The sequence below is a fragment of the Fundulus heteroclitus genome, chromosome 3 (assembly GCF_011125445.2).
Source record: "Fundulus heteroclitus isolate FHET01 chromosome 3, MU-UCD_Fhet_4.1, whole genome shotgun sequence".
Classification (NCBI taxonomy): Eukaryota; Metazoa; Chordata; class Actinopteri; order Cyprinodontiformes; family Fundulidae; genus Fundulus; species Fundulus heteroclitus.
In genome coordinates this window covers 8140636-8167694 of record NC_046363.1, presented here as the reverse complement: position 1 = coordinate 8167694, position 27059 = coordinate 8140636, and the positions used below count along the sequence as shown (strand labels likewise).

Here is a 27059-nt window from a genome sequence, read left to right as displayed (position 1 = left end):
GTTTGGACATGCTGAAATCAGCTTCACAAGAAGAAGAACATAAAAACCAGGAGTGGTATGGTCTAAATTGGGAATGTACACGAGGGTCATTCTGATGAGATCTGTTGACGTCCGCCTTAGTGGGGGTCATACTGTCCTCTGATGTTACCACTGAAAGGCTGACATCACAGGGAGGCGATGGTGCAGCTTCACGCAGAGATCACATGTTCACTTAGGGTCGTTATCTTTTTCTGCATTCATTTCTATCAGCGCTACAGTTGCTAAAGTGCCATGAGAAAGTATTCCCTCCCCTTGCAGATTTCCTTATTTTACGTGCTCCTGAATGTTTCAAATCATTCAATGAATTTTAATAATCAGAGATGACCAGAATAGATACAGTAAAGTAAAAAGGGCAGTTTTCAAGTGTTGACTTTTAAGCTGTCCATACCAACCTGGTTCTGTATGGAAAAACTTTCGCATTAATCTAATAAGCTGCCGTAAGTGTTCCAGAGGATGGGTAATGAGTGTTTTACATCAACCTGGGGAAGCTTTGAATTCAGTCACATCGTAGAGGAAAATCACCTGTGTTGTTAATTTTTGTCTTTCATTGGTGGACTTGGTCTCATTTGGGACATTATCCAAGTACCCAGGGTGCCCTGTAGGACGTTCTGCCGCAGGATGTTCTGGTAGAAAGCAGCTTCAGACCATCACACTACCACCGCCATGCCTGACTGTTGGTTTGTAGTCAGGTCTTGGGGATCATTCAGATTCTTTTAGGGGGATACGGGGGCGCACCTTCATGTTATATTTAGTCAGCAGTTATTTTCAACTTGGTATTATATTTTCACTTTAGACCAGGTTGGTTTGGATTGCATCTTTTTTATTTAAATTAAGGCTTAAGTCCTTAATTGAAAATTGAATGTGTATTTTTTTTTTTTTTTTTTTTAGTATCCAGGACTTTTTTCTCTGATCAAATTGCATTTCTTTAATGATCTCAGACAACACACAATAAAATAACCACTCTTTGTGGGGGGGAATACTTTTTCAACTCACTGTATACTGATCGAAAAACACCTTGTTTTAAACCGTATTATTTTTCATCTGAAAATGTTTAAAAAATATAAAAGTGGAGCTGAGTAAAAAATGCAGAGGTAACCTGGTGAGGAATAAAACAGATAGAGAAGGAACATAAAGCATTTATTTGTAAGGCTAAACCAAGCCCTCCTTCATAAGCAGGGCTAGTTAAAGTGACATGTTCTTAGTTCACATCTTGTTTGTGTGAGATTGTTCGGTTTTATGTCACCCTAAGGTAGGAGTGTTGGACCATCAGGATGAGAATGCACGCCTTTTCCTTTTATTTCAAAATCATTATGTTTTTGTTTTTTTGTTTTTTTTGGGGGGGGGGGGTTCTGCAACATAATGCAACTTTGGTCTTTCTCTAAATCTGAGGTTTTCCTCTAGTTAAAGTGATCAACAAAAGCTTTAAAATCAGCTAGATAAGATAAACCACATTAAACCCTAAAATGGCTGAGATAGTAATGAAAGTCATAACGGCCTTCCCAATATTCAGCACTTCAAAGTTTATGGTCGGTAACTTTTGTTCTGTTTTTCTCCCCCACTTCTTCCCTCCATTAAACTTTCCATTTATGTACTTGGATTTAGAACTGTGTGAATAACCAGCTTTTAGGGCAGTGACAATTTCTGACTCCCCCCCCCCCCCTCCCCTCCAGAATAGATGTTAGAAAGAAGCTGATGCACTTCCCGATGTTCATAAGTTGAAGTTCCTAGTTGTGAAGGAGCCCTGGGAGGGTTTTGTTAAACTCAGGGCTTATCCACACTGTATGTACAGGACAGTATGCTGCTGTTTTTAGCAGAGGGGTTACTAAAGAGTCCAGCTCTAAGGACAGATTTATGGCAACTGGCAGCAGACCGAGTCAGCTTTAAAGTCCCCCCCCACCAACAACAGCTCCATGACTCCGTCAGTTCAACACTAATATAACTGAGAAACTATCCATGGCTGTTGAATGTTGCTGTAAACTCTGTCTGGATAAAGTTCCTCCTCTGCCGATTATTTATTTTTGTGACCTGAAGCCACCGACGCAGTGGCAGAACTGCTTGAGAAGTTTTTTTTTTTAATTATTATTTTATTTTTTATTTAGTGAGAAAACGTGACCTTTTTTTTTTTTAAGTACATGCTAGTAGTAAATATTTGTGCCTTATTCTCCTGTTTGAATGTTCATGTGGTGTAGATCGTAGTGCTTTGCTTTTGAGCCCCTCAACCAAAGGAAATCACAGTAACCTGATGAATGACATTCACACTTGGGGTTGGACCCGTTCGTTCGCCATATACTGTATATCAGCCATGCAAATGAATATGCAAAACTATATTTATTTATACTTTTGCTGTGTGGTATGCAGTCCAGCCTAGGTTTCCTTTTAGATAATGCTGAAAGTTCTTGCTGTATTTGCTTGACATGGAAACACCCTGGAAACAACTGCTGGCCACATTTCCTGTCTACCCTGTTAAACATGTGTAAAACTTCTCCAAATAAATCCATGTTTTGTTGTGGAAGCTCATCTAACTCCGAAGGTCTCGGGGGGGAAAATTGAACCCCATAGTCGGATCTCTGGACTCTTTTCGGTCAGCGTCCAGTAGGTCATCTCAAGCGGATGTGAATAAAATGACTGCTGTAAGATAATTTACACCATTCCTACGGCGTATGCCTAATGAGAAAATCATTTATTCAGTCAACCTAACCATGAAGAGCGTGTTCAGGTGGTGATATCTGAGACCAGTGGAGCAGCGCGCTGCTGCTCACCTGTTGTGTCCTCTTCTTGCTGCTCCCCTTTGCTCGCCCTTTGACCCCCTCATGTCCCGCTGTGGACGCGTGATCCAATCTGTGCCATGCGCCGCCGTGATGAAAGACTGCGCTCTTTGTGAAAGTGGGAGGGTGGGGGGGTGGGCTTCAGTCGCTCCACGTTTTAAATAAACTCGAGAGCTGATGACTGACGCGTCGCGGCTTCTTTTAATCCTCGCGATCGTGTTTTGATCAGCGACGTCGCAGAGGAACCTGACTGGAGAACAAAGCGGCTCCGTTTCCCGCGCGGACGTTTGGCGCGCGGCTATTCCGTTTTCTCCCGCCTTTTATTTTTCTTCTCCCCTTTACTTTAGCGAACAGAACACAACGAGCGTGAATGTATCTCTGCATCGTGTGTGACTGGTAGATAAGACGTCTCGGCTCTTGAATATACAACAACAAGCGGCCATTATTCAGGATGAGTGACTGGGTAGTTGTTGCGGAATGATCCTTTTTGCCTTAACCCCTCTGCCATTTTACAGTCTATTAATACCACAGGGAGAAGTGACATTAGCTTGTCTTCTTAACGGCCTTTTAATGAATTGTTTATGCCTGGTTTAATGATGTATATTGTGGCCCTGTAATGTGCCCTAATGACGGAGAATGAAGCGGCCTCGGCTGAAGTATTAATTTGGACTGCCTCCCCAATGATTATTCCGCCGCCGCCGCCTCCGTTGGTGCGCGCGCGACCCGCAGCCGTGATTCATGGAGGCTGTCCGCTCTGTTACTGCAGCTTGATTTCTTGCTGTCACACTCCCCTATGAGGCTGATGTAGTATCCAGGGGATCGATAGCAATTAGTTCAGCTTTAGATTTGTCTTTGAAGAGCTCACAGATGGAGCCCGATGCGTTGGAACAGTGTTCACACCACCACCTCTTCACCTTTTTTGTCATGGCTTAACTACAAACTTAAATTTTTTTTGGTGGGATTTTATGAGATGGACCAAAAAAAAATTTAACACACACCTTTTTAATGTTGAAAGAAAATGATTTATGGTTTCTTTGATTTTATTTTTTTTCGTTTTTCAAAAGATGATCGGAAAAGTTTGCCGTGCATTTAGAAAGATCTAGAAAAGATCTAGTGCAACTAGCTGCCTTCAGAGAGCCCCAGCTCAGGTGGAAGAACCCGTTGACTGGATAAGTTTTATTAAACGAAAGGCAGAGAATGACGTTTTTCAAAGAAAGTCCCATTTGGTGGGGGCCTCATCATGCTGTGGGGATGCTTCCGTTCAGTCCGGACAGAGAAGCTGGTCAGCCGTAGATGGAGGTAAATCCAGGACAATCCTGACTGAGGGCGACTGGGACTGAGGTTCACCTCCCAGCAGCACGCGGGCCTAAACATACAACTGCAGTGGAAATGTTTGGATCAAAGCGTATTCATTCATTAGAATGGCGCCGTCAAATCCAGAGCAATACCTAACGGAGAATCTGCAGCAGTATGTTCTCCATCTGGGCTGCACAGTGGTAGTACTGTTGTCTAGCAGCAAGAAGGTCCTGGGGTTTTTCCTGCATACTTTGCAGGTGCATACGTGGGTTCTCTCCGTCTTCCTCCTGCTGTCCAAAAAACATGACCATTAGGTTGATTGGTCTCTTTAATACACTTTTGGGGTTGAATGCGTTTGCATGGTTCTTTGTCCTGTGACGGACTGGCGACCTGTCCAAGGTGTAACCGCCTCTCGCCCATTGACTGCTGGAGAAAGTCGCCCCCCTGCAAACTTGCACAGATAAGCAGGTGTAGATAACTTTTGTTCTCCATCCGGTCTGACTGAAGTTACCTGACTCCGCCAGATGGATTTGCTCCGCATATCCATCTGGAAACCTTCCATTGAAGTAATTTTGGGAAGGGGCGAAAATACTGGTTAGCTGATTGGCCTATGTTGGTGATAGACGGGCCAAATAAACCAATCAGATCAACAAAGCATATGACGTACTCGTCAACATGCTTCGTGGTCGCTCTGTTACGAGCGACGACGAAAACACAACCACAAGCCAAGCTACTCTTGCTGCTGCAGGTAAAGGCTCGTTAGCTCAGCAGAGAAATACTCTGTAATTCCGATAAAACTTGCTCGATAGCCACGCTAACGCTAGTTTCATCGGCTGAAGCCGCCATGTTCTTTAGACTGAACTGTCGCACTTCTCGTTGCGTCACACCTTAACCCGCCTCAAAGCCAACGCTGATTGGACGTTCGTTTGGTGAACGGCTCCAAATTTTCTTTAAGGGAAAGTAGCCAGACTGATCTGCGAGTGAAACCTTGAAAGCTCGCGAGATCAGGATGGTCTCACGAGGCTATGACTGAAGCTCTTTTACAAAGAAACGTTTGCCACTAAATGTGAAAATCAGGTCGGGACCCCAGAAGACTTGCTGCTTTAATTGCAAAATAGCAGATTTTACTTTTTCGTTGTGGTCAACCTCATAAATTCCAATTTAAACACAGTGACGTTTGTGTCTCTGTGACAAAACGTGGAAGAGTTAAAGGGCTAGGATTGTTTTAGCAATGCGCTGTATGGATGTAACTGTTGCCCCAGATTAGTGGTAAATCCATTATTACATAGCTTGTAAACGAGGCAAGTGATAAATGGCTGCACAAGGATTCCCCGTTCCTCAAGTTCTCCTTTTGGTTCTGCAGCCCAGCTGAATCTGACACCAGCAGTGTACCCAGACAGGGGGTTGAGGAGGACTGGCCTTTTCTCGACTGAAACCTGCTTGCAGGGTGATGCGGTAGGACTGCTCTCAGTCCTCCTCAGGCCTGCCTGAGGGAGGCCTCTCTGTGATACCCATCATTATGCGGCTTGGCGTTCCTTCTCTAGTTTCGCCAGCTCAGGCTCTAATAATGAAGCCATCCCTGTCAGTCCACACTGTCGTGTCTAAAGCTTATTATTTTTGACATGTCTGTGTTTTTCTTTTTTTATCCAGGATATTGAGAATGTCAGCGCTCGGTTTCCTAAATCCATTTAAGCACAGAAATCCATGGGCAGCTTTGCTTTACCATGACTAAATCGGTGAGGATAACCGTTTTCATTTGCACACGCCTCTGTCTGACTGTGATACCCCTGTATAATTACTGTAAACAAGCCACAGCACACAGAGGCTGCTCAGAGACCTGATCTGATGCTTGCTGAAAAGATAAACAGTGTTGCTCAGGATGACGATTGCTTGTCTCATGAAGCCCAGCGAGGCTGGATACAACGCAGCTTTGTTTGCTGCCTTCTAGAAAAAGATTTTACCGTGAAGAGAGACTTGGTCGCAATCTCTTTAAACAAAACAACTTGTGGTCCATTGGACACAGATATTAGACGAAATTAGTTTCTCGTTCTCAAAAGTTTGTTTCTTTTTCCTCTCATCCCCCTAATCTGTGACCTGTTAGACCTATATATATATATATATAATCAGACATTGCCAAGTTTAAGAATGAAATTAATAATGTACCATCACCTAGAGCCCTATATTTTCAGGTCTTATTTTTGTTGACGAAACACAGTAAAATTATGTAATCATGTGTTCTCAGAAGCTTTTGTGTGTGTAACCTGAGGTTGGAGGAGGATATAAGGTCCCAGGCACTGGACTTTTGGAGGTCAGCAGGACTTTAAAGGAATTTCTGCTCTGTAAATGTAACTAAATGTAAAGTGTCTCGCAGAAACATCACTACAATGGGTATCCATTTTATTCCATTACAACATTACAACCACAGACTTGGTTGTATTTTGGATTGTTTAGGATTTTAGCTGATGGACCGTCACAAAGCAGCAATAAATGATGAAGTGGAAGCGAAATAAGTATGGTTTTTAAGATAAAACGAACAAAACTTTAAATAAAGCGTGGTTTGCTTTTGTGTTCAGCTTCCTTTACTCTTATACCCCTAAATTAAATTCACTGCCACCAATCAGCAAATACCTCCGGGTTATAGGACAGCCGTTTGCCTGGCACACTTTAAATAACCTTCAAGAATGAGGGACAAGAAGAAAGCCATGATGAAGTTGTCCCTGTAAAGCTTTACAAATCGTGCTCGACACACCATCCTCACTGTGAAACATGGTGGTGGCAGCATTATACTGTGGGGAGGCTTGTCCTCTGCAGGAACAGGGAAGCCGGTCAGCGTTATATGGAGCTAAATCTGGGATACTCCTGAAAGAAAACCTGTCTGTGGCTGCAAAACACGTGACTCTTAGGCACAGGTTCACCTTCTATCAGCGATACAATGGACTGGATTCAATCCAAGCTTATTCATGAGCTCAATTGTCTCGGTTTAAGTTCAGAACTGTAAACAATAGAGAATCTGCGGCAGGATTTGACGTTACTGACCATCTAATCTGACTGAGGTTGGGTTATTTTTGCACTATTGGACAAAGGTTTCCGTCTCCACGGGAAGAAAATTGGTAGAGAAAGTTGGTTCTCCACAGTATTGACTGCTGGGCACTGACTGAACACAAACATGAACCGTACACGTTTTGTTTTCCTTTCCACTACTTTGTGTCGGTCTGCAACATTAGATCCCAATAAAACATAGAAGACCGGAATAAATCCTCCAACCGGGCGGTGTAGATTTTCTTTTGACCAGATTTAATCAACGTCTGGTGCCGCAGACCTCCCGGGGCCAATTTCCACCACGGTGCCCCACCACAGCCAGCTTTTGTGGAGGAGGGCATGGCTCAGAGACGAGCGCTTTTCACAAACAGGCCGAGCGATTATGGTCCAAGTAATTAGGCGCTGGAGGGGAGACACGATTCGCCCCGCTGCTCAGCAAAGTTCACATGAAGTTATAATTAAACAATAACTCGTTTACAAATCGACACGCACATTTGTGTACTTAAGTGTACAAAGAGTAATTAGCTGCGATGCATCTGAGTGAGAGGGAACAACAATGTCAAAACGGTGGAGCCACGCTGAGCCTGTGAGCATGTATCCCTGGTATCTGTGTGTGTGTGTGGGGGGGGGGAATGGTGTGAGGCATGTGAGACACAGGAAGTACAGATTGAGAGAGTGATTGACACAGAGGCTTGATTCCTCGTTGCACGTCTCAGAGATGGACAAGCTGTTTGACTTTGTGTTCAGAACGAGAAAATTAGCAGGTGTGTGAAGTCGGACGCAAGGCGCGCTCTTCACGTTTCATTAGACCCCACTGCTTGTTGTTTGACCTGGGAATGATTTGCTCCCAAACGCTGACCAGTGACACTCTTTCTGCCTAGATGGGGAAATGACTCATGAATAATACTCAGTGGAAAATCCTGGATGTCCTCAGTCAGCACTGGACGCTTCGGCACATATTACTGTTTGGACATTTACTTGCTGAACGCTTCCGTCCCCTGCTGCTGGAGACATTTAATGCCTCTGTTACGTAGGAAACTGACAAGAATTTAGTCTGGTTTCAAAGAATGGTGTGTATGTTTTTTTTTTTTTGTTTTTGTTTTTCGTGCTTGTGAACCAACCCACAGTTCAGGGCAGTGCAATGATCCCAGCCTGCTGAGTGACTTCTGAGTGGCCTTTATGGAGCAGCAGGACCGACCCAGGGCAGAATGGGGGCCTAAGCAGACTTTGATTTGGGAGTCCAACGACCCCCACCCTACTGAATTGCTGTAAGATGGTCCATTTTTAAAATAATCGTTTAACCAACAATGAATTTTTGGATTTGACCTTCCGAGAGTCACATCAGTTTGTTCGCATTATTTCATAAATAAATAGCATCAATGAAGTGGCTGCAAAGCTATAAATAAATTCTGCCGACTGGGTCGTATCTCTGACTTGCCGTTTTGGGATTGCATTCACGTCACGTAAGGAAGTTTAAATGCAGACAGGAAGGAGGGGCGTGGTGTTGCTGGTTCTGCTCGCGTTCACATCCAGGAAGTTGTCGGGTACCTGGTGAGATTATTCACATTTACAGGAAATGGAAATAATCAAACTACAGTAGGAAGAGTCTTTTAACATGACTGTGAAACTTTAAAATTTTGTTTTCCTTTCGCTTCACAATTATCTACTACTTTGTGTAGGTCTATCACAAAAATCTCAGTTTGCACAGGCATTAAAAACTGGACTCTGTCAGTTGTGTTAAACCTTAAACAAATCTATATATCAATAAATCTGAATTTGTTAAAAATGTTTATGAAACTGATATTTTGAAAACATTTTAGGAAATTTAAAATTAGACGTAACTACAAGCAGCAAACAATAAAACAAGCAGTCAAAAATGCGAGGGTTGTCGGTGCTACCCGGGGGCCCCGAGCAGTGGCTCGGCTCACTTTGTCTGCAGGCCAGCAGGTTCTTCTGCAGCCAGTTGTAGTCTCATCTTGGATGTTTTTTTGTGATGAACTTTGTGATTGAAAGGCAAGGTTCAGAATGTGGGATTGGGTCAGGATCTCATTCAGTATCACGGTTTAACCGCAGCTGCTAAACTTTTCTTTCCACCAGGAATCTCAGCAGGCGCGATGCTGGCTTTTTCTGATGTCTGCTCCGAGTTAAACATTATTTTTAATTTTATCGGTAACTTGTTTTCTGTATTTATTGCCTCCTGCTTAGTGTTGGCAGCACAATAATGTATCAAGTTAACACCAAAATCATTCCCACATCCGGCAGATTTAGATCAAGGGATCTTTTACGTTGATCAAGGTGTCTCTTCTGACTAGAGGCACTATTAACGTTTTGCTGTCCCAACTCTGATACGCAATCTGTGGAGGGAGCTAAAAATTAGGGTGATGGCAAAAAGGCCTTCTCAACCTGGAAGAATTGGAGCTCATCGCCTTAAATAAACTGTCAAATTACCAGAGGAGACATGAACAAGGCCAGTAAGCGGTAATAAAAAAAGAGTCTGGTAGCTGTAATGCTAATAAAGACTTTTTTTCTATTCATTATTGACAAGACTATATATATATTTTTTAAATAATATCTAAATACAAAACAGCTTTTTCTAAACTGCTACTGCTTGCCCGGTGTATGTAGTTGTCCTTTGAGAGATGCCTGCCTTATTTCTTTCTTGGTTTGAATGAAAAATAAATTTAAATTTAATTGTGCCAGTGGTATAAATAATTCTGGACTTAACTGTTCTTCAACCTGGTACCAGGGCGGTATGCATAACTAGGAGCTTGTAAAAGGCGCATTAAACAGGACTTATGAAAGCAACGATGGACATAAAAACAAACTGACCAACTCTGTTTTATCTATGAGAAAAAAGGATGTCTGCGCTGAAAGTCGGACATCTCTTTTTTTTATTAACATTTATTCTCCTTTGATACATTATCTCAGATGGAGTTTGATAGTAAGGAACAGTACTTTGAGTTGACTGACATCTCTTTGGAGAACCGAATAAAAATAAAAATCACAATTGAAGGGTTGGAAAAAAAAGTCCACTGACTGCTTGAAAAAGAAAATACTTAAGTTGTTTGTCCGGATATCAAGAGGATAATAATTTCAGAATTTTCACCCAGCTATAATTTTCAATTAGAAACCGAAACTGGGAATTCCTGGCGTTTTTGCTTTTATTTTAAATGTAAACCCCACATTTCTCTGTTTATGAGGAGTTTCTCAGCTGGTAAGCGCCCTGTCTGTCTGGCCCCTTCCTGACTGCAGCACAGAGACAAGAGATCTGGAACTCACCCTTTAGTCGTGCTGGGCCGCTAGATGGCGCTTGAGCACCGACTATCCTCCGTCCTTTCAGCCTCTCTTCACAGTTCAGTCAGCACCACAAGCACAGCCCTGTTTTTTTTTTTTTTCTTTTTTTCCACCACAGTCTTTCTCTGGGAGCCTGATGGGAAATTTGAAGTCACCTAAATAAAAAGGAAGGTGTAATTAACGCGACACGCTATTAATTGCATCTGCTAGAGCGCGGGTGAAGGGCACCAGGGCGTGCTTCCCTTTTTATTGCACGGCCCCCTCAAAAGTCTTCTTGGGATATCAGAGAGAGAGAGAGAGATGGGCTGGTGCTGATGCTGATGCATGCCAGGCGTCCAGCGGCCAGGTCAGGTCAAACGGCGATGATGATGATGATGATGATGATGATGATGATGATGATGCAGAGAAGGTTGTCCACTGAGCTGCTTCTGTCATGTAATTCGCCACAAGCCAACTGTTGTGGATTACAAACACAATCAGGCCAATCAAATCCGTTTTTCAGCATTAAAACCTGGGCGAACGCTGCTTTAGGTCCTCTGGAGGGTAACATCAAATTATTGGTTTTTCCAATCAAACTACTGATTAGCGATTACGCGCCCCTCTAAAGTCCAGCTAAGTGGAAACATTAAGTTTGTGAGCTTTTACTCATTGCCAATAATGACTGATCAGCCATTAACTCCCATCGTTCATCTGTCCCTGTATATGACCGCTAAGCAGTTTTCAACATCTTTCCCAGCTCATCCTCAGGCTCATGGTGCCTCAGACGTTATAAAAGCAACAGGAAGGATTTTGATTCGAAATCGAAATTAATAACAAACAATAAATAAATATTTTTGGCGTTTTGCTGCTGCCTGATCACAGCTAAAAATGAGCAGCTCTGAGCTTTCCTCCATATTTTCACGCAGACATCACACCGCAGTAGCTCCTTTTGGGAACATTTTAGAGAAGGGAAGCTACAGGGAAACAGCGCAAGGTCATCACCAGCAGAATATTTGTCGACTCAAGTGATTTCAATATTTCTGTTTTTACAATTTTAAGCATCCATTTTACTTTTATTGTTTCAGCTCCAATAAAAGGCCCCATGGAGCCAGTTTAGAAGATGCAAAATTCAAGTAAACATGAAGTCAGTAACAGAAATCGTTTTCGATGTCATCTCAGACCAGCTGAAATGAAATACTGAAAATGCAAATTAAATTACTTGAAATTTTAAGAGGTTATTAAAAGTAAATCCCTTTCATGGACCCTTTTCAGTCTTTCCAGGGACCCCTTTTTGCACCTCGAACCCCAGCTTGAAGACCTAATTGAGCCCCAGATGAAAGCTGTGGCCTCCTCGGCCAAAGTCAGTCCATTTAAAAGCAGCCTGGGGGCAAAAACAACACATCATCAACTCACAATCTTCCCTTCATCCACTCTAATTTTCTCGCAGCCATTAATTCCTCTAAAACGACTGAGCTGCAAACCAAAGCTCTCAGGCAGATCATGAACCTGCTGCAGCGCTGCTCACGTTTCCTGGGTTTATTTGTACATTTGTTTTAAATGAAAATACATGTAGGCTTGAAGTTGGAAAAAAAGCCTTTTTAATATCAACCTCATTATTTAAAAATGTGCAAGTCCTTTGTTCGTGTGGCAAGTGAAACCAGCAGGCGTTTATCACCTCTGATAGCTCTACCCCAAGTTCATCCAGTGAATATGACGACATCCCCCAGCCCCAAAATAATAATTAAAAGAACAAGCTGTTAAAAACAAAACAAAACAAAAACAAATCCACAGCGTTGGATTGCTACAGGTCTACATCCCACAAGTTCAGCGAAATCTGATCGTTTCATTAAAGCTACCGAAGAGAAATTTCAGTGATCGTTTCAGCAGAAACAGGAGAGGGGGAATAAAATAAAGTCAAATAAAATGAAAGAGGGAGGGAACAAACAAAATCCCTGGATATGTTGTTGTTGTTGCATAAAACAAAAAGCGAGCTACTGTTTTGGAATTTAAACATTATATATATATATATATATATATATATATATATATATATATATATATATATATATATATATATATATATATATATATATACTGTGTTTGACTGTTTTTGTCCAGGCTTGTGGCAATCCCCGCTGCAGGGTGAAAAATATCTCCCTCCCCTGCTGCAAAACAAAACCCTTCTCCGTCTCATTTTATATATATTTATCTCGGCTTTTGCGTCATCTATATGAAAAAATTACATAATAAATTACAAGCTCATCAAACAAATAACAAAAGCAAGCTAGAAAAATAAAATAAATTTTCTATTACTATATTTTCCCTCCAATATAAAGCAACAAACATAATAATAATAATAATAATACTAATAATAAAAATAATAATAAAACAATAATAATAATAATATTTCATAATATGATGCAAATTTTGGGAATATCATTTAAACGTTTTTTAACAGAAAATGTGCAAAGACCGTATTATTATTATCAATATATTATCACTATTATTATTGTTATTATTATAATTATTATTAACGAACGCAAACGTTTTAAATTGCCGTCTGGGAAATGTGAATTATTTCGGAGTTTCTGAACCTTATTATTGTGTCTGAGACTTTTGAAGCGCTGTTTTTTTTTTTTTTTTTTTTTCCTTCAGAGCGGACGCGAAATGGCTCAAACCAAACGGAATTCACTCGCATTTAAATCAATAACACGGCCTGGAAATGAAATGCGCCAAATCGCATCCGAGCGTGAATGCGACCGGCGAAAAGGCAGTAGGTAGGCTGGATCCTGAATCCAATCAGATCGTTTGTTCATTATAAGGAAATTATAATTCTAATTAATCATAGAAAAAAAAGTGCCCCAGTGGAAAATTGATGTAAAAAAAAAGAGGATAGATTCGTGACTTTTTGTTTAAAGTTGTACAATATTTACAGAGGTGAATCCGAATGTTTTTGCTGCCATCTTATTTTCGCAGAGATATCTAGGGCCCATCTTGTCATGGGAAAAGTGCCAGATAGTCCAATCAATCGCCGTGGAGCCTTTTTTTTCTCCCTCTTGGAGCAGAACAAACGCTCAGAGGGAGGAGATCATGTTATTGAACTCTGGTTGTGATGGCTGACAAAAACAGAGGGGGCTTTGGGTTTACACCGCTAATTGCAGAGGTCGCAGCGCGAATAATTCTAAAATAATAATAATAATAATAATAATAATAATAATAATAATAATAATAATAATAATAATAATAATAGATGAATGGCAGCGGACCTCTGTGCTGACAGACGGGACTCCCCTGGACTGGGGCAGCAGCCTTTGCTGGCCCCCAGGTCCCTCCATTAACGCAGCTTTCTGTGACCCCCAGCGGCCCCTCTCACCGCAGGACGCACATTTAGGAGCTACTACAAACTAACCCGCTTTTTTTTTTTTTTTTGCACACAGCAACAAACATGTTGGAGTTGATAGAAAAGTGGCAAATGGAAAATAGTCTGCTAGGTAGGCTTTTAGTCTAAACCCCCTCCCTGTGTTTTTATCATTGTGTTTTTGAGTCAAATATAAGTTTAATACGCAACAGGGGCTACACCTGAAACCGCGTCGACTCACAGTGCTGGGCATGTGTCCTCGGAGAGCACAAACTGTCCCCCCCACCCCACCCCACCCCACCCCCTCACACATTCACTGCAGATATTGTGGAGGTACTCACTGCAATCTATTATACATAAAACACTCACTAGATCGTCTCATAGTCCAGTGATTTATATATAACCTGGGGGATAAATAAAAAGGGCGAACAAGTCCTGGAGGAGCGGTCCAGCGGAGTTCACTGGACCGGGGTCTGGACCCCGTGGTGCGGCGGCGTGTCCCCGTACATATCCTCGCTGCCCGGCAGCGCTCCTCCGGGAGGGGTCATGCGCTTCTCCTTCTGTCTCCTGTTACAAAACCAAACTCTCACCACTTCTTTCTCCAGGTGAAGACTGTCCGCCAGGCTGATTATTTCCGACGCGGCCGGTTTAGGGCACTTCAAAAAATGGCTCTCCAAGGCTCCCTTTACGCTCACTTCGATCGAGGTCCGTTTTTTCCGTTTCCTGCCCTGCGCCGCGATCTTGTCCAGGCTGGTCGGGCTGCCCGAGGTCGAGTCCGCCTCCTCCAGCCACTTGTTCAACAGAGGCTTCAGCTTGCACATGTTTTTGAAGCTGAGCTGCAGGGCCTCAAACCTGCATATGGTTGTTTGGGAAAACACATTTCCGTACAGGGTCCCCAGGGCGAGTCCCACGTCCGCCTGCGTGAAGCCCAGCTTGATCCTCCGCTGCTTGAACTGCTTGGCGAACTGCTCCAGGTCGTCCGACGTCGGCGTGTCCTCGTCCGAGTGGTCGTGGTGACTCTGCGGCCGGTGCTGGTGCTGATGCTGGGACGGGGGGTGGCCGTGCTCGCTGAGGTGCGGGCTGTGGTGGTCCTCGTGGCTGTCTCTGAGGTTGTGGTGGTGCATCCCCTGCCCGCTCCCCGGGATGAGCCCGTTGACGCTGAAGCCCGGCTGGGAATAAATAAGGCTCTGGCCGTTCGTCGTCGCCATGCTCGGTATGTGCGCCGCGGTGGTGGTCCTCCACGCCCGCGCGTCGTGGTGGTTCCCGTGCGCCTGGTGCACCAGGTGGGGCGGCCGCGTCTGGTGCTGCAGGTTGTTGCTGGAATTGTGCATCTCCTCCCGGGCGCCCTGCACTGCGGGCTTGATGTCCTGCTCCGCGCCGAGCGGGCTGGAGGACCACGGGGTCCCCTCTCCGTGGGACAGCGCCGTGATCCACTGGTGCGCGTGGCTGAGCGTGTGGCTGTTGCTCTGCAGCGGGTAGTCGCTCTGCAACAGGCTCTGCGCGTCCCGGTACGCCGTGGCTTGCTGCATGCCGCCGGGCTCCGAGTGCACGATGGATGCGCTGGAGGTGAGGATGCTGTAGTGGTTAGACGCTGCGGTCGCCATGACTCCCGGAGCCGGACTGGTCGCTCTTATTAAAGGAACCTCGCATTTGACAGATCCGCTCCTGCCCATAGGCGGCTCCCAGGCGCTCTGCCAAGTGGACCCCGAGGCGCACCTGGACTCCGCGCCGCCCCCGTCGCTCATTGGGCGTTGAAAAATGATGGACACGGTTGCCAGGGGCAACGGCGCGCGGATTGGCTCGGCGGGAGCCTCGGCAAACACAGCCTCGTTTGCTGGGAGAGGTGCGAGTTTGAAGGCTGCCGTGGAAGCGGAGAGCCGGAGTGCAGCATGAGGAGACGGAGCTCTGGGATCAGCAGTGCAGCTGTAAGATCCAGTTGATTTACTTTGTCAGTCATGTTTTATCCAGACTCAGACTACAGGTAGTCCAGCTCCAGCTGAGGGCTTTCCTCTGGTGCAGACAGCCGCTTGTTTCGCCGGGGTTTGAAATGTGGTCGTGTGCACAACTTATTTAGATTCAGCTTAGAGTCTGAAAATGTGATCGTGTGTTAGCCATGTTTATTTATTTTATTTGTTTTGTCGCGCTGAGACTAATTAGTTGCATATTTATGTCATTTCTATGTGCGCATTGTAACAAGCTGGCTTTTGAAAAAAAAAACAGAAAAACAAAACAAAAATAAAACAAATGTAAATTTTTACTGCTGCAGTCTGCAACATTTTGTTGTAGGCGAATCGTTCAGTTTTATTCGTGCAGTGTTGTTTATGTAACGCGTTAACAGACATCACTGTAGGACACCATTTCTCGTTAGAAATCATCGTTTTGGCTTACCTCTAACTAATGTAAATTAAACCATTATTTGTAAATATGAGTATTGCTCTAATTCATAGAAAAACTAATAATTGTAATAAATGCCTTATTTTCTTGTTATGCCCAGATAAAAAAAAAAAAGAAGAAAAACAAAAACAAAAAGCTAAAGTGTACTGTAGAAATCTGCCATAAAGATGACATCTCCCATGCAACTAATCTATCAATCCCCACCATTTCCGGTCTATAAACAGCAGGTACTTTCATGCAGGTTGTAAATTTCACAAAAAAACTGGATACAAGTTAGAGACGTGCTTTCAAGCATAACTATGAGTAAATTTATAATTCCTGATTTTCTGCTGGATTTAATACACCTACCAAACAGCACAGTTATTTTTCTTTTGTATATTCTTAGAGGAAAAACAGGCAAAGTCTACAAGAACATTGGTGCTAACATTTCTACCATATGTAATTAAAAACATTTATTTTCTCAACACCAAAAGTTGAATCAAGACGTTTATGTTTAATTCGGTAGACTCACTCCACGTAAACCAACATTTCCAGACGAAATGAGGTGCGCCTTTGATCAGTTATGGTTTTACCGTGGATTTTAAGCTGAGGGAATCTTCAAAAGGACAAATTCTCTATCACTGCTCACTGGAGGGCTGTAAAAGATGCTCAGCTGCTTAATGGGAGGGGCTACAAACTAGGCATGCACTGGTGTTGGACTGAATAAAAAAATAACACTGTTTTAGGGCCTTTAACCTGAAATTTTCAACAAAATGTATAACTTGATTTTGATTGTTTTTATTTCTAAAAGAAATCAATAAATATTCCGAATTCTGCTAAATGAATATAGCAATTTGATTATCAGCCATAAATAGTTGATGTTATTTAGAACCTTTGCCGACTGTCCCATGTTTTTTGAGACAGAAATAGTTCAAATGCAGCGCAATTTGTCTTTCTTGTAGGCAAGGGAATAGTCTAGTAGCCTTTGTTCAGACAGCTGATTGGCAGTGTGCGGCAACATGTGGGGGAGGGGCTGCGCTGTGTTACTCTACGCCCCTCACTTTCAGAGAGAACTCCTGTCACTCCAGCACGGTATAGAGGGAAATGTTAGCAGTTTTCAAACCAACCATCACTTTTTAAAACCTTCTAATGCCACAAGCCGAGCCATGCCACGCCTACTACCGACAGAGAAAAACTAACTTCCAACTGAGGTTTAGTGGCATATATAGGATTATTTACATGATTTCTTGATTAGAAAAATCGGAATGGGACAACAAACGAAGATGGAAACATGTTTGCATCTCTTTAAGGAATCATTGACTATTTGCAGTGTTGTGCAAACACACTAAAAGTAATTATATCAGCGGGAAAAAGTTTGTGAATTTATTTTTTTCCATGCTGTCTTGAGAACGGCTCCAGAGTTAGTAGTGTGTCAAACGCTTCTCATTGCTCATCGTCCACTGAAGTGAAAACAGAGAGAGGTGAACAGAAGGATTAAGGCCTCCAGTCCGGGGCACGAAGGGCAAGTCTCCATCCCATCCCAGCTGTCGTTCCCCCCGATGTCAGCTCAAGGGACCAGGACTTTGTCCAGAGAGGGGACATTCCTGGCCACCTGCTGCTGGTTGCCATAGGGAGACGTAAATGAAACAACAGCAGTTGCGTCACTGCTGATGCCCCCCACCCCATCCAGGACCGTCTAAAGGCCTCTATTTAGAGAGGCTCTGTGCTGCGGGGACAAAGCCCTCGCAGGGATAAAAGAGGGAGGAGTGAGGAACGCAGGCCCCTAAAAGGAAGAAAGGACTAGAAGAGCTGAAAAAAGATGAGATTATGTCTGTCCTCAGAGCCGCTCCTCACTCTGCAGCGAGATAAATCAAGCTGGACAGAAATGTACTATTTTGTAACCACAAGCAGGTTCCAACTTTACAACTTCTGGGTGTTGTCATCATTTTAGATTTAAAGGCGTGAATACGTCCTACAGTACAGATGCAATTAAAAAAAGCCCCGTAGGTTGGTCTGGCCTACAACAATTCACTTCCCCAGATATGACATATTACCTAGAGGCAACAAATTAAACCAATAAATCAGCACATACAGTTCCCAATATCCCCAATTTATAACTTGCTCGCTATGCAAATGACTGAAACTGTAATTAAACATTTTATTTAATAACACGGACCTCGCAGTAAAATTAAAAGGCAATAAAAAGGCAAATCAAAGAAATACTTTCACAAAAAAAATACTCCAAACTGTTCAGTGAGCACCCAAAAGCCCGTATGTTAAATATTCACACTCACCAATCATTCTCAGCAATGTTAATTTATTCAAAAAAGTTCACACAAGGACACGTGTCAAGTGTGGCACGAGAACAATGCAGGGGCATGTAAGAAGAGGCATGTGCTAATTGCAGAAAGTCTGTCCTGTCTGACCTGGACTGAATTATTTTAAACTGGTTTCAGGCGTTCCAAAACCTTTGCTTGTTGTTTTGTGCCTTCTTTAGTGGCCAGGGTGGACGTTTGTATTCTGAATGATGCAGAAAAAAAAAGAAAAAAAAAAAAGATGTAAGAAAAAGTTAGAATCCCCTATGATCCCATAACGCCAAAACGCATCGGTTTTGCTCCATGTTTTGATCGGATCAAATGGTAAATGCTGTTTAGGTGTGCTGCATAATGCATCAATTATGATACTAACACACAGAGAAATCGAATGACATCATTTAACTTATTTTTTGTTTTGTTAGAGGCATCAAATAAAGAGTTCAAATGAAAAAAAAAAGATTCACACTAGTATTTCTTCTACCAGGCTTCAAAAGATTATATTTAAGGCAATAAATTGTGTAATAATGAACAAAATTACAACATTATTATTATTTTAAAGGCACAAGGTTGCAAAAAAATGACAAAAAATGCAAATATGTTGTACATTTCTAATCCTTGTCATAAATTAAGTACATTTTTATAGCAAGCATAAACATTACAATGTTTACATCGGTCGTATACGCACTCTGTGATTTAAAGTGGATCAGGAGGATCAAGAGAGTAACACACAAAATGGTCCTATTCCATGTAAGGCTGAGCTCTTTAATGAAAGATTTGTGATTGGGCCTTTAATGGATCTCATTTCATAGGCTAATAATCCTTTATAGATGTGACTCCAGCTGCACTGACAGCTCATGCAGCCACCAGGATTTAAGTTATGCCGTGAAAAGTTTCCGGGCACGGCTCAGTCATTCATTCTGCTAATATTCCACATTATTGTGGCGTAACATTGAAATCGGCCAAATCAAAAGAACATTGTGGTAATTAGGCTGTAATTCGAGGAATTACCACATCGCCACACAGGCTTAAATAGTCGTGTTGGGAGAAACGCAAAGCACATTATTTTAATGGTGTAATATGCAAACTACGGCTCGTTTCAATTACATGGTTTAACAATGCATAAATGATGCGAGCCTTGTTATTTGGACTGCAGGGTCCGCTGTTATTCAGCCGCTCGGAAGGGCCAACGATGGGGGCCTCCTCTCCCGCGCTGGGTGCTGAGCTGCTGCCAAACTACATTTAAGGGAGTGAAGTGAACGGTAGGGAATGTAAGCGTTAAATTAACAGTAGGATAATTATATGACCCGTGTGCTGTAAAGATTCAATTTCTAACGCTCTAATTAGGCGACTGTCTCCCCCATACATCAGCTCACATCCCTCTGCCAGTTTCTCACCCGAAAACGTCCTGCGAGCGGAAATAATTAGATTTTATTAAGACACGGCTTGGGTAATAAAGGAAATCAAAGTCGGGGGCCGGTTAAATGTGATGTGTTTTCAAAATCACTGACTTCCTCACATGCTCAGTCCAGAGATTTCAAGGTGAGGGTAGTCTGAACACAGAAACTAGGCTGTGGTTGGTCTGTGAACGCCACTAAAGACTCTATCACTACTCTAAGTATTAGCTGTCTACAATGCAGGTTTTTACTAATATGACACAGAGGAAGTAGCAGAATACTGAAAATATTCTTCAAGACTGACTTCACAGACTTATTAGAGGGGGGATGGTCATGCTTTCTGAATTTTAACATGTTTTTTTCCCCCTATTTCCTAAAACCTAAAGAGAAAATACTATGCCTATTAAGGATGCTGCACATGTCAAAATATCTAGAGCCCAAACAAAGGGCTTTTCAAGTTAAGGTTGAGAAAATTAGTAAATATTCATGTCTGAATAATGATCCAAAAGGAAAAGTGTGCTAATAATCATCTTCACCAGTAATTTCTCTAATAATTGCTAAATTGACAGAGCTGTCTCTGAAAGAAGGAATGAAGCCCAGAAAAATGAATCTAAGTTACATATTAGTCAGAAAAAGTTCTTAAAAGTTGAATCAAACATATCAATGTGTAAAAGCAATAATTTGCGAAACTCCATCAAAATCTGCTAGCCACGTTGTAACTAACCCTGGCCAAACCTTTGGATCAGGATTAAGTGAAGACGCTGGATGGGTTTTTTGGTGTGCGGTGTCCAGCAGGGAGCACAGGGCCCACAGGGGCTCCTTAATAAATGAATGCATCAAACTTAGCAAAAGTTAAGAACTTCTATAAGACTTGCGACAGAGAACATTTCAAGAGTATAAGTATGTCTCCAGCTCAAGTTGCTAAGCGTTAGCGCTAATGCTAAAAACAAAGTTGCTAGCCAGCGGACCTCCATAAATATGTCTTAAGATGCAGTTGTCATGCAAAAGGTTTGCATACCGGCTTGTTACCACAGGCGTGCAAAAGTTTCTTACCATTTCACTAACAATTCATACACAATTCATCACAAACTAATTCCTACTTGTTTTTTTTTTGTTTTATTTTTGTTAAGGGAGGACAAACCAGACGAGCAAAATGACCACAATAATTATAATTTAGTTAACTGTAGTATGGGATTTAACTCGCGTAATTCCAGTTTAGAAATGTTGATAAAAGTCTACCAGAATAAAATACAAGGAAAATCATTTTCTGGTTAAAATTCTTACAGCCAGTCATATGGTGTACTCAGTGCAGCATCCTTGCAGGCAGCAGAAACTAAAGCCATGGCCCATAGCAGGTTTAATCATAGCTAGAAAATTTTGTGTTTGTTCAACATCCATGGTTTGCGCGCTGAACGAGCGGACCAACGCACATCACATTTCTATCTGCTGCTAAAAGTTTTTATTTTTTTTTTTATTTCAGATTAGCTGCTTGCATCTCAGTCATTTTCTCCATGGCCCGTTTGAAGTCTTACATAATGGGAAGCGGCCGACCCACGCCTTTCATCTTTACTGTAATTGTTGTGTGCATCAAAGATGGGGAGACTGACAGGCTGCATGGGTGGATTAATACAGTGGGTGAGTGACGACATACTGAGCCGTTCGGTCGGTCGGTCGGTCGGGTGGGAGGGATGGAGGAGCAGGAAGATGGAGAGGAGACTGAGGTGCGAGGAGGGGGATCAGAGGAAAAAGTAGGAGGACAAAAAGTGGGGAGAGAGTTAACGAGAGGGAGAGCATTAATTGTGCGCTTTGTGCCGGGGCTCTTTTGCTGAGTGTGGCTGTCGAGGTGCGGGCGCTAACCCCTCCAGCAGCCCGTCGTGATCTGAATCAGCTCTCAGGCTGCTGTATTCCAATGCAATTAGGCCACTCAAAGGCCTGCTTAAAGCTGCACCCCCACTACGCACACATACACACTCAAATAGCAACAGCCCCTGTGGGTCCCCTCCATTGTAGCAGGGAGGTGTATTCTGTCGCTCTTTGAGGCCCTGGATGAAGAGACCACCCCGGGGAGCAGAAAAGAAGCACGGATTACCTCACTTTCTGTCTCACTCTCTCCACTCTCCCCTCTTTCTGGGCGTTTATCTATCTCTTTTTGCTTTCTATCAGCCCGGGCAGATACAGAGCACGACTCTGGGCTCGCCCCTCCAAAGAGACGCAACTTGGAGTTAGTGCCGGGACGAGACAAAAGAAGCAGAGCGATGGGGCATTACTATGATGGATGTCATTGTGGGACTGCTTTAGCAATATCGCTTCCCTCTCCCTCTTTCATTATTCATGCAGCCCTATATTTCAACAAGTGGTGTGGGGCGCGCAGCTCACTGGCTCGTCCCCACAGGCTTCAGCGCCGCGTCCCCTCCCTGTGCCGTTTTAACAGAGAGCTCCTTGCAATCTCTTGGCAGAGTTTCAGTGTGTCATTCCCCAGAAAGCATTTAAAGCAGATTACAAACCTGACACTACACCTCCCCAATAAAAGAAGAGAGAGAGAAAGAGGGAGAGAGAGAGAGAGAGAGAGAGAAAAAAAAAAACTGGCACATTAACACCTACAGTACTGCTCAATGGCATCAGCAGATTAACGAGGTAATCCAGACAATGAGGCCTTTGATTCGTGTGGTTTGGCAGGCGGTATCGCCAGCCATAATGCGCGCTGTTATTTCAGGCTGTCCCAGTGCAGAGAAAGCTGGCACAGACCGTTTCCTTTTTTTGTCTTTTCATCAAGACGAGCTTTTGAAGAATTTCCTCTCGTGCATCTGGTGCTTTAGCCCCGGATCCTTGTCGGAGAAATAACCTGCTGGCGGCTCCTGTGGCACAAGCGAGGGGAGAGAGAAAGAGAGAGAGAGAGAGAGAGAGAGAGATAGAGAGAGAGAGAGAGAAGGAAATGCTAGCTTTTCTGTGGTGCTCTTTAAACAGCAGGGCCAAGGAACCCCCCCCCCCCCCCCCCCCACACACACACACACTCCTCAGCGCCATTTTTCTGCATAAGAACGTGCGCCTAGGACGTGTGTGTGTGCGTTTGTGTGTGTGTGTGTGTGTGTGTGAGACAGATATCGGGGTGCCATCGCTCATGTGCGGCTCGATTAGCCCCACGTGCCTCGTTCGTCAGACGTGGAGGCAGAGCAGATGGCAGGAGACGCACCGTGTTACCATGCTGCAGCACTATGTAACGCTGCTCTAATTGAAACATCAATACCAGCCTGTCAATACACCACTGCTACTTTACAAAACACCACAAGCAACTGACCTGCACTTGACTGATAAAAAGAAGATTGAGATTTCCCTGATAAAATACTGTTATAGTAGTGAAAAGTTCCTTTTTCTTTTGAAGTTTTGTTTTAGTTTTTATTTATTTTTTGTAATATCCCACCAGCTTTCTGCTTTTGCTGTGTTGGGGTGCTGAAGGAGGCATGCGGCAGAAACATAGGACGATGTTTTTCCTTAACTCCATCTCCGCTGTGGCACATTTGTGTGGAATTGATAAAAAAAAAAAAAAAAAAAAAAGTTGCGGGAGCTCACGCGGCTGTGATCAGTAATTCGACGCTATCGAAAATTCAGCAGAGAACAGAGAGAAATTAGGCGGCTAGGAATTAATTTGTTATTTGTCCAGCTCAATGAGGAGTGACGCAGCCCCCTTAATGAACGGGTAATCCATTTCTTATTGCACTGAGCTGAATTCACCCTTCACTGAGGTGGAAAAAGACAAACATATCGCTCGCTAACCTTTTGCAACTTGCAGAGGCGAACTGAGGAGCCGAGGTGAACGCTGAAACCTCCTCCCAAAACTATTAGCTTTTTTTCTTTTTGGGTGGTGGAAGGAGGGGACGGGGGGGGGGGGATTTATATGTTTGTGTGCGTTTAGGCAGGCGGGAAGAGGGATTGGGTTTAGAATTCACAAGCAATAATCACAGCTGACACTGGGCTCACACAGTAGAAATATAGTACACAAATCGATTTGTGATCAATTGGCTTGCTGCACAAAGGAAAACAACAGTCTTTATTTAACCGTGCTTCATGTTGTGTCTCCAGCTCCCTCACCCCCCACAACCCCTGCTCTCCTGCTCACATAGCCTTCAACCAGCAAATTTAAAGGTTCCAGTAGTTGTCCCCTTCTTTATGGCGAACTCCTTTGCGATTTGCGATGATAAGGTCCAGCTCCATCACTCCATCGTCTTCCTTTAGGTCTTGTTTTCATCTTAGGGGCAGATCCAGGTCTTAGGGGGGACAGCCGCAGAACATCTACTGGATGTAGCTGTGGAAGATAGTGACAATCGTTCTAAGCCCCATGGTAAAGCACGTATTGAAATATAAATATATATGTCTAATGTTTCTCTTGACATGAAATTCACACCGGATGTTGGCAACAATGCAAGAAGTCAACACATCCGACGAAATAAAAATGATTTAGTCCATTAAAAAGTCCTGTGTACGGAAGGGGGATGATACAGGGAATAAGTATTGAACACATGAATAAAAAGGTTTGCAAAAGGCATAGAAAAAAAAAACATCTGTCCGTATTAAGAAAGATTTCTGTTGCTCTGTGCAAATAACTGATGCCCTATAAAAAAGGGTGTCTCCCTAGCAAAGAATGGTTTGATCTGAAGCAAAGAGAGCTTCACGCAAAACGTCTCACTGTTGCAACACTTACAAATGGCAATGGTTGCAGCTGCAATTGCAGACTTCAAAATGTCCCAATGAGGACCGTAATTTGGAAGAGGAAAAGACATAATTCCAACATAAATCATTTGCTGCCAGTTGCCCCTCATAAGATTCCTGACAAGAAGTCCAAAGCATTATCAAAAGAGATGTCCAAGAGCCCAGGAGCATCCACAGAGACTGGGAAATAGCAGAAACAAGTTTGGCCCAAAGAACACAGTCTGGTCAGATGATTCCTACGCTAAACTCTTTTTGTGTCATTGCACAGATCATGATTGGAAGAAGAATGGTTCTGCACGTTGTGGCAAAAGCCCCATGCCAAAAAGGACGTTTACACATAAGAACATCATGGCGAGGGCTGTCTTGTGGCGCGGCTAGACCTTCATACAACTAAAGCAGAGATGAATGGAGAAATGGACTAGAATAGTCCTGGTGAGAATCTGAAGATGAAACGTGAGTGGACTTTCAAGCAGAATGACAGAAACAGAAACTATTAACTGGTTTCAGAAAGACAGTAAACCTGCTAGAATGGCCCAGTCAATCACCTGATTTGTGTTCAACTGAAAAGCTATGGAAAGAAGATCCAAGCACATAGAAAGGACCACCAAAACCTCTAATATTTGAAGCCAGCTTGCTTGAAGAAGAGATCAACATCTCACCCGAGCAATGCACGCGGCTAGCTTTTCCATACATGAGACATTGTGGAGCTTTCATTACCAAAACAGGATTTTCCACAAACTATTTAGAATATTTCAATAAGTCTACACGTTTCCTGTTCCATTACATATTTTATCAATAACTTCATTTATGGACTAATTCCCTTTGATTTCTTTGCATCTGTGCATTACAAAGGTTGTAGTCAACATCTGGAGGGAGTTTCATGTCAACAAACCCATTAGAAATAAGAACAATATTATTGTATCCATTACTTACCATATTCACTGAGTGTGGCACAATAAAGTAAATGACCAGAGTCTACATTTAATCAGGTAAAAGCATTTATAACAAGCTTACAAAGAGTAATGGATTTTGATATGGGCGATAAGGCTCACTGCCCAGGGCAGCATGGCTGGAGGGCGACACTATGACTAAGGACACAGCAATTTGTTAGTGCATGTCCAGGGAAGGGCTCCTCTGCATGGTACTTAGTGCTGTCACTGTGAGATAAAAGGCCACTACATAAAAGGCGCCTTCATCTCCAGTCTAAAAGCCTAAATACTTCATCATAACTACGTTGTTCTAGTTTTGCCAGTTTGAGATTTATTAAACTTGCTCTGTTTTAACTCTTTCATGTGTCGTTATCACTACAGTGGTCAGCTATTTGCTAGTTGTTTTCTTCCATGTGTGCCAGTGTCGATGCTACACTTACATAAAACCCTCTTCACTGGAATCAAATGTGTCGTTCGTCATACACTGCCCCCTACTGGGCAGCCAGTGTATGTTCACAAAATGATCCCCAAACCAGTATGCCCTGCAGACAGCCAGAAATGCAACTGAGAAATATCTTGCTCATTCTTCTGTGGTATGACACCCTAACAAAAGAAACATAGTAATCTGTCAATGGTGATATATCAGTAACTGATTCAGTCACCAGTGAAGGAAATTTCCAATAATTGTCTTTTCTCTGTCTGTCGGTCTGTTTATGTATCTTGCTATTATTAAACATAGATATCTAGATTAATTTTTGTCAGATCTGTTTCTTTTAACTTCTTAATATCTCTAGAAAGTTCTACATGCATGCATATTTTGTCGCAGAATGGACTCTTTCAGAGGACTGTGCATGTCTGGTTGTGTGTGGGGCGGTGGACAGGAGCAGTCCATGCAAGAACCATCACTGTCTACAAAGCGAGACAGCCTTCAATAGTCAATACTTTTCCCACATATAATGAGCAACAAATGAAAACCTGAAAGCCCCGACTACATATTTGGGGAATGAAAACATAGATTTCATTAATTGAATAACTGTCAAAATATTTCCCAATTTCAGTAACTGTTCCAGCTGTGGAGATCGCCACAGCTAATAAGAAAAAAAAAAACATACATTTTGGTGGCCAAACCGGCTTCCTGCCAGGGTGTGTCTGGCATGAAAACATGTATTTGTCTGATTGCAGAATGTTTTCCTGCATCTCATCCAATATTAAATAGAGCTGCAATTTACAAACCTTTAAAGCCCTCCTTGATGCCGGGGGCTTGATGAGGCTCATGTTTGTCACTCTGTCTCCTGTAGTTTCCAAGATCTGGTGGATGGAAGAGATGTTTAGCATTAAAACAAATAGTGTGAACAATATAGACAAGTTTCAGAACTACAGATGCAGTAGACGTTGATTTTTATGCACTTTCATGCAACTAAATCAAGCAGCAGAGGTCAGGATACCATAAGTATTGGTGCACCGTATGGGACAAGCTGCCATATTGGTACACCCTTCTGCACTGTTAAAGGTGAGGGGCTTTCATTCTCCTAAAGTCTCCACCCACACAGCTGACGACAGCACCAAGAGGTCAT

At 43.0% G+C, this 27059-nt stretch overlaps 2 protein-coding genes across 2 annotated transcripts in view; both read right to left on the bottom strand.

Annotated features, from left to right (window-relative positions):
* Window positions 1-13039: 13039 nt before the first annotated feature.
* On the bottom strand, window positions 13040-15480 carry pou3f2b (POU class 3 homeobox 2b). Its single transcript, XM_012872882.3, has one exon. The coding sequence runs from the start codon at window positions 15441-15443 to the stop codon at window positions 14229-14231; it is 1215 nt and encodes a 404-aa protein (XP_012728336.2). The 5' UTR covers window positions 15444-15480; the 3' UTR covers window positions 13040-14228.
* Window positions 15481-21326: 5846 nt separating this feature from the next.
* Window positions 21327-27059, bottom strand: part of LOC105933404 (neuroendocrine convertase 2) — a 157854-nt gene continuing 152121 nt past the window's right edge. Inside the window, exons 14-15 of the mRNA XM_036127483.1 lie at window positions 26719-26793; window positions 21327-24152 (exon numbers count right to left, since the gene is read on the bottom strand). Of these exons, the coding sequence (XP_035983376.1) occupies window positions 24015-24152; window positions 26719-26793 (213 nt within the window). The 3' untranslated portion in view covers window positions 21327-24014. The remainder of the gene's footprint in view (window positions 24153-26718; window positions 26794-27059) is intronic.

Excerpts from the sequence above, each read along its gene's own strand:
- pou3f2b (XM_012872882.3), bottom strand. The coding sequence starts at position 15,443 with ATGGGCAGGAGCGGATCTGTCAAATGCGAGGTTCCTTTAATAAGAGCG.